At 40.3% G+C, this 8116-nt stretch overlaps 1 protein-coding gene across 1 annotated transcript; it reads right to left on the minus strand.

The window, feature by feature from the left end:
• Window positions 1–6472, minus strand: elp6 (elongator acetyltransferase complex subunit 6). The gene is made up of 7 exons (XM_062422759.1): window positions 6274–6472; window positions 4376–4454; window positions 4204–4274; window positions 3677–3801; window positions 3022–3220; window positions 2704–2868; window positions 1–860 (listed from the first exon to the last, which is right to left on the minus strand). Exons 1-7 carry the CDS (start codon window positions 6325–6327, stop codon window positions 735–737), a joined length of 819 nt encoding a protein of 272 aa, XP_062278743.1. The 5' UTR covers window positions 6328–6472; the 3' UTR covers window positions 1–734.
• Window positions 6473–8116: the final 1644 nt, after the last annotated feature.

Genomic DNA, 8116 nt, shown 5'->3' on the forward strand with positions numbered 1-8116 from the left:
TGCTTACATATATTTACATAAGTAAGATATTGAATGCAGTACTACTTGTGACTGAGTATGTTTTTCATCGTGGTATTTCTACTTTTATTCAAGTAAAAGATCTGAGTGCTTCCCTTCACAACTAAGTAAGACAATTCTGAGTGGAAATAATCATTTAAGTATTCCTTTGACAAAACCCCCCAAAAAAATACCCCATTTACTTTGTTCATTAGAACGTTGATGTTTGAGAAAAACAATGCAAAATAAATGACAATAAGGAGCACAGAAAATGAACTAACCAATCAGTATCATCATCATTCACTGAGCATGAAAAATGTAAACTGTGTGCATTCATAGCACGCTGTCAACACACACACACATTGATTCATCCAGGCGGCTGAACACTAACAAAAGTCTGAAGAAACACTTACAGTAAACTGGCCTCTTTTTTTTTTTTACTTCACTTGAATAAATGAAAATAACTCGGAGAAATGTGCATCGACTCAGAGGTCTGTGACCAGGCAGGAGCTGCAGGATCACTGCTGCCATCTTCCACACAGTGTGAGGTCCACACATAAAAGCTTCAAGCTGGCAGGTCTGTGTTGCCTTGACGACCACTTTGGCAACTAATCAACCAATCGTTTATACTGTGTGGTGATGTTATCGTACGACAGTGAAATTGGCTTTTGTCAGTTGCCGCATGTGTAAAGAAAAAAAAAGAGGCAAAAGGCAAACAAAGACATTGAGATAAGTGACTAAAGAACAGCGCTGGACGTCCCACGAGCAAAGAAGGAAGCTCCTTTATCGTGGACTTTGTACTGGAAGAGTTTCTTCTGTGTGTGTTGCCCGTCAGCTTGTCTCCTCCTCCAACACACCTCCACCTGAAAACCAAGGAATATGGGTTAGTGGGTTATGGTTTTAATGCAGGATTCAATGCACAGCTTCCTTGCAAAATACTACAAATTAAGAACTGTGCAAAAGGTTTGAGCACATTAGATGTTTAGACTCTTATCAATAACACCGTCAGGGAGGCATATGATTGATCCCACATGTACTATTAATGCATTCAATAACCTAAACTTCTTCCCCGGAGTTGTCTGTGCTTTCTCGTCTCACAGGTAATCTGGACCTGTAGACGTCCGGATGACAGATTCCAGTCCCGGACCTTCAATGTGCTTCTCTCTCTCTCTCTCTCTCTCTCCTCTCCTCTCCTTCCTCTCTCTCCTCTCTCTCCTCTCTCTCTCCTATCCTTCCGCTCTCTCCTCTCTCTCCTCCTCTCCTCTCTCTCATTCTCCTCTCCTGTCCTTCCTCTCTCCTCTCTCTCCTATCCTTCCTCTCTCTCCTCTCCTTCCTCTCTCTCCTTCTCCTCTCCTGTCCTTCCTCTCTCCTCTCTCTCCTATACTTCCTCTCTCTCCTCTCCTTCCTCTCTCTCTCTCCTCTCTCTCTCTCCTATCCTTCCTCTCTCTCCTCTCTCTCCTCCTCTCTCTCCTATCCTTCCTCTCTCTCCTCTCTCTCCTATCCTTCCTCTCTCTCCTCTCCTTCCTCTCTCTCTCTCCTCTCTCTCTCTCCTATCCTTCCTCTCTCTCCTCTCTTTCCTCTCTCTCTCCTCTCCTTCCTCTCTCTCCTCTCCTTCCTCTCTCTCCTCTCTCTCTCCTATCCTTCCTCTCTCTCCTCTCCTATCCTTCCTCTCTCTCCTCCTCTCTCTCCTCTCTCTCCTATCCTTCCTCTCTCTCCTCTCTCCTATCCTTCCTCTCTCTCCTCTCCTATCCTTCCTCTCTCTCCTCCTCTCCTTCCTCTCTCTCCTCTCTACCCCAACCGGTCGAGGCAGATGTTCTCCCACTTTGAGTCTGGTTCTGCCTGAGGTTTCTTCCTGTTAAAAGGGAGTTTTTTCTTGCCACTGTCACTAAGTGCTTGCTCATGTGGGAATGTTGGGTCTCTTTAAATTAAAACCTGAAGAGTTCAGTTTAGAACCTGCTCTATGTGTAAAGTGCCTTGAGATGACTTTGTTGTGATTTGGCGCTATATAAATAAAGTTGATTGATTGATTGATTGATTGATCCCACATTTATTCTGCAGCATGGCAACGACCCCAAACATACAACCAGAGTTATAAATAAGTATCTATACAAGGGATCCTGCAGCAGATGGTTCGGCCCCCCCAACAGAGCCCTGATCTCAACATCAGGACGGAAGCAGCTGAGTTGCAGAAAACCACAGAAGAAGAAGAAAAACTGTTGCAACTTCTCCGAAACCTGCCAAGTACCTGAAATACTGTGTGCAGGTGTTTTTTTGTTTTTCTACTTTCTGAACTGTGTATGCAGCTATTTGACAAATAAAAACTATTCATGGCATTAAGATTTTTAGTTTAGTTTGTTTTATTGCTGTCATTTTTAAATATATGCAACTCAAATAATCATATGACGCTGTTTTCTTCATCTCCAATAGAAACAGTGACAAACCAAAAAAGGCTTTTTCTTATTTCTCAGCTTATAACACCTACCCATTATTTTTGAAAGCATCCTAACTTTAACTTCAGTGGTTAAAACTTGTGCACAGTACTGTATAATAATGTTAATTTCTTGCAAAGTTTATGCCCTGAGTATTACTATTTGCTATATCCTTTAAAAGCTACTGGTATGACTGTGTACCAATTTCTTATGTATACACACAAGTAGTATTAACAGAGTGAGACTTTATGCACTGTATAAACACATAAACACACACCTGGCCGTGGATGTCCCTGCAGTACCCGGTGGGGAGACCCCGTACTTGAAGAGCGAGGCTACACTGGTGGCTCAGGCCCTTCAGGAGCCTCTCTGAGCCTTCGTCATCTCCGTCGTCTTCCTCGTCTTCTTCCCCGTCACAGCGAGCCAGCATCACCACGTTCCCCTGCAGCCACAGTCGAAGTCCAGGTGATAGAGGGATTTAATTTATATGTGAGCTCATGCAGGATAATTAAAGAATAAAGTAAGTAATTCTAATAATGAGGAGAACAAACTATACATGTAAAATCAGCAATTTGAGTTTTTGATTTATTCCGACCCGTTTCTGGGAGCAGACGGTGGCTCGGCAGTAGTGGCTGAAGTCCAGCGCGGCTCCGACGCTCACCCCCAGACTCAGCAGCACGCTGAGGTCATCCACCAGCAGCACCGGGGGTCCCCACTCCTCTTCCCCACCGTCTGAGCTGCTTACACCGGAGCGGACAAACTCGTACAGACTCCGCAGGCCAACAGCAGGATCCCTGAAGGCAGAAATGAGAGGGAGACGGAGATGATGATGGGAGAAGATTGCAATAAAGTGCTATTTTTGGTCTTTATGTAGTGATTAAACTTGGTGAGAGAAACAAAGATAAATGAATAACGAGGAATGTGGATGTTTAGCCCTACAGAGGTTGTGCTTTATTGTTTTGATAAAGATTCTATTAAAAAAAGATAAAGTGCTAATTTATTACAGGAGGCTTAAATATATCTGAATGTCTAAAAATGTGTGTAATTTGATATTATATGTAAAATACATGAAGAAAACTAGAATAGTGAATAGTAAATGTAATCTAGTTACACTCATGATTATTATTAAGGTTTTAACATAGTGGTAATGCAGACAAGGGAAATGATAAACTAATGATGATGATAATATATAAATGTGCAGGTAACACAGAAACATATCATATAACATATTATAAATGATTTGTTTGTACCTGAGGAAGTCCATTGCTTGACTTCCTGTGTCGGCTTCTTGAGGATTTAAAATAGAGAGCGACTCCTTCAGTCCTTCCAGGAATATTAGTTGACCTTTTTCCTTCGCCTGTGCTAGACTCACACCCTGAGGACACACACACACAATCCACAACACAGATATGATGTCATTATTCAGTCCGTACATACCTAATAAAATCAGTCAAAACAGCTTCAATGTGACAATTCGTTGTGTTTTTAAATCTTGTCATCCGGTGCTTATTTGGAGTTCAATGATTTAAAACACTTACATTTCAATAGGGCTGCAATACAGTTATTAACAATTATTAACTATTTTCATTATCAATTGTTTTTCTGATGAATCGATTAGATGTTTGGTCTTTAAAAAGCCATAAAAAGGAATGTTAAATGACTCCACAGCTCAAAGATACCATCATAGAAACCTGAACATATTCACATTCAAGAAGATGGAATCAGATCATTTGGATATGTATTTTATAAGTGAAGACCCATTAGAGTAGAAACTCACCAGTCTCTGGCTGACTGCACTGTAGTGACTGTATGACTGCACCAGGCCCACGAAACACACTTTACAGCGTGCTGAAATAAAAACAGAGAGACAGACAGCAGCAGTGAGTCACACCTAAAAATTCAATGTTTTGTCTGATTTTGACATCAAACTAACAGCTGTTACAACTCACCTCGCAGGTAAAAAGACAGGAAGTGGTGAATGAGGAAAGAGGCATCACTCTGTCTGTCAGACACCAGGATAAATTCTCCCTGTAGGTTAAAGAAGAAGTTGCAAACATAACATTAGAATAATAAACTTAATTTGCAGGCTGAATAACTACTATAGGGTACATAAGGGTAATAATGTTAGACACTTTTTGCAATTCTGACTTGTTTACATATGAATCCAACACATTATATCAACACCTAATATCATTATGATATCCCTGAGATGCTTCCTTGTTAAATCAGACAAGACATTTTTGGATATTGTACTCAAAAAGAAAAATTGCACTTATATTAATATTCCCTGCTGTAGATTTAGTAATGTGGGACACTAGTTTTAAAGCTTAGAAATACTTTGATTTATAGAAAGCAGCCTTATATCTGTCAAAACTTTCTGTCCATGCTTTTTTGGTTTAAAAAAAACTAGCAGTCTGTATGTTCACATATGTAATGTTATTAATGACTGTTCCTTCCTCCCTCCTTCTCTCTTTCTTTCCTTCCTCTCTCTTTCCTCCCTTCCTTCTGTCCTTCCTTCCTCCCTCCCTCCTCCTTTCCTTCCTTCTTTCCTCCCTCCTCCTTTCCTTCCTTCTTTCCTCCCTCTCTCCTTCTCTCTTTCTTTCCTCCCCCCTACCTTCCTCCCTTCCTTCTTCCCTTTCTCCTTCCCTCCCTCCCTCCTACCTTCCTTCCTTCTTTCCTCTGTCCTTCCTTCCTTTCCTTCCTTCTTTCCTTTTATCCCTTCCTTCCTTCCTCCCTCCTTTCCTTCCTTCTTCCTCCCTTCCTTCCATCTGTCCTTCCTCCCTCCTTCTCTCTTTCTTACCTTCCTTTCTCTTTCCTCCCTTCCTTCTTTCCTTCCTCCATCCCCCTTTCTTCTAACGAACATTATATTAATATTCCCTGCTGTAGATTTAGTCATGTTGGACACTAGTTTTAAAGCTTAGAAATACTTTGATTTATAGAAAGCAGCCTTATATCTGTCAAAGTTTTCTGTCCATGCTTTTTGGGTTTAAAAAAAACTAGCAGTCTGTATGTTCACATATGTAATATTATTAATGACTGTTCCTTCCTCCCTCCTTCTCTCTTTCTTTCCTTCCTCTCTCTTTCCTCCCTTCCTTCTGTCCTTCCTTCCTCCCTCCCTCCTCCTTTCCTTCCTCCCTTCTTTCCTCCCTCTCTCCTTCTCTCTTTCTTTCCTCCCCCCTACCTTCCTCCCTTCCTTCTTCCCTTTCTCCTTCCCGGACCTCCCTCCCACCTTCCTTCCTTCTTTCCTCTGTCCTTCCTTCCTTTCCTTCCTTCTTTCCTTTTATCCCTTCCTTCCTTCCTCCCTCCTTTCCTTCCTTCTTCCTCCCTTCCTTCCATCTGTCCTTCCTCCCTCCTTCTCTCTTTCTTACCTTCCTTTCTCTTTCCTCCCTTCCTTCTTTCCTTCCTCCATCCCCCTTTCTTCTCAACTCAAAAAGGAACATTATATTAATATTCCCTATTGTAGATTTAGTCATGTGGGACACTAGTTTTAAGGCTTAGAAATACTTTGATTTATAGAAAGCAGCCTTATATCTGCCAGTTTTCTGTCCATAGTTTTTGGGTTTAAAAAAAAAAACTAACAGTCTGTATGTTCACATGTGTAATTTTAAACAATATAACTTACACAGTTTGCATATACTAGTTAGCTTTAAAAATAATAATTGAATAGAAAAAGAGATAAATGCACTGGAGCTTAGTTATCCCATATTATCTTAATCCACCTTAAATATAACAGGACAACACATGCTGCAGCTTTAAACATGTGACACTGTGTTATATCTTAATAAAATGATAACAGTGCATATCTTAATGTTATATATATATATATTAAATAATGTTAAATGATCACCTGCGTGAAGCTGTCAGGACTGGTGTTCAGGATGCTGTTGAGCTCTGTAAACATCTCAAATAATGTTGTAAGGAAGAGTTACTCAGAAAAACTTTGTCTTGTGAATTCACAAGTTAATAACTAATGTCAAAGGATCTACTTTAATCAATAAGTGTGATAATATTTTCCTCTCTGCTAGCTGAGGAGCTAACATCGGGTTGCATGCTACCAAAGAGGTGTAAACACTAAAACAGGAGGTCTCACTCTGCACTGATTTTATTTTTTATGTCCGAAATGCCACTTAACAAAAATTATGGCTGCATATATATTTAATTAAAGGAATATTTGTGCTATTTTATTATAATATAACATATAAAGCAAAAAGCCTTAAAATGTCAGGCCAAAATTATACCTTTTTTTCTGTGGCAGAAATGGTTTCCACGGTAACAGAAAAGATGATGCTTCTCAAAATAGACGATCTTTGTTCGCACATGGAGACTTCTTCGTTGTTTTTATTTCCTGGTTGAGTTGCAGACAGCGCCCCCTGCTGGTAGTGCCGTGTAAATGAGGCTGTAAAAAAAAGAAAAGGAGCAGTAATAGTAACATGTACTGTAGTAGGCTAGTTAGTGGTCTTGAGTGGTCTACTATACTGTATAATAATAATAATAATGGTTCAGAATAAACAATCACAGATTTCTACAGAAAGGACCCTAAAAAAATAATGAACCCTGAGGAAAAGCTGTGCATCCACATACACTCACTTCTGTTATATCATCAGTTTATTTATCATAAATTTGTAGGAGTATCGTAAAATATCGTCTTTATTTTCCATCAGATCGTCGTAATAGAAGATGCTGTTTATAGAGGAGTAGCGTTCAATGAAGCAACAACAAAGCAAAGCAAACATTGTGATTTTAATTTGAACACTTTAAGGATTAAAGTGACATAAAACAACACTTCTGCCAAATAATCTTAAATAAATAATCTTTAATTTTATGACTTTAAACGTAGACATGTAGACTTGCTTTATTTTTATTTTTTCTCATCAACCAAAGCTGTGTATCTGTGTTACAAATGTTCATTGTCTTTATCTTTAATGTACGATCATCCATCTCACATCCACGATTCACGCAGAACAACAGAATAAAACACTTACATGTGAAATGAGAGATATAGAATATCAACAACCGGCCATGTTTCTGAATCAGCAGATGGCAGTGTGTGACTCTCCGCCAGTTAAATATCACATCAACACTATAAATACAATGAATCTGCATTTTAGTCTTTAAGCATGCTTCGTCCTCCCGGGTCAAATTGACTCCGTCCCCTTTGACTGTTCCTTCTTCCCTCTTTCTTTAATTTTTCCTTCCTTCTTCCCATCCTCCCCTCTTTCTTTGCTCCCTCCTCCTTCCATCCTTCCTTGCTTCCTTACTCCTTTCCTTCCTTCCTACCTTCCTTCCTTCCTCCCTCTTTTCCTCCCTCTTTTCCTCCCTCCCTCTCTCCTTACTCCTTTCCTTCCTTCCTTCCTTCCTTCATTCCTTCCTTCCTTCCTTCCTTCCTTCCTTCATTCCTTCCTTCCTCCTTTCCTTCCTCCCTTCCTTCTCTCCTAATTTCCTTCCTCTTTTCGTCCTTATTCCTTTCCTTCCTTCCTTCCTTCCTTCCTTCCTTCCTTTCCTCCTTCCTTCCTTCCTTCCTTCTTTCCTTCCTTCATTCCTTCCTTCCTTCCTTCCTTCCTTCCTTCCTCCTTTCCTTCCTTCCTTCCTTCATTCCTTCCTCCCTTCCTTCTCTCCTTCCTTACTCCCTTCCTTCTCTCCTTACTTCCTTCCTCTTTTCCTCCTTCCTCATTTCCTTCCTTCTGTCCTTC

The sequence above is a fragment of the Scomber scombrus genome, chromosome 7 (genome assembly GCF_963691925.1).
Source record: "Scomber scombrus chromosome 7, fScoSco1.1, whole genome shotgun sequence".
NCBI classification, from domain to species: Eukaryota; Metazoa; Chordata; class Actinopteri; order Scombriformes; family Scombridae; genus Scomber; species Scomber scombrus.

Bases quoted from the DNA above. Each gene is read 5' to 3' on its own strand.
- elp6 (XM_062422759.1), bottom strand. From the start codon at position 6,327: ATGTTTACAGAGCTCAACAGCATCCTGAACACCAGTCCTGACAGCTTC. The intron at 4,455-6,273 runs GTGATCATTTAA...TTTAACCTACAG, and splicing joins GTCCTGACAGCTTCACGCAG to GGAGAATTTATCCTGGTGTC. The intron at 3,802-4,203 runs GTGAGTTTCTAC...GTGTGTCCTCAG, and splicing joins GTGCAGTCAGCCAGAGACTG to GGTGTGAGTCTAGCACAGGC.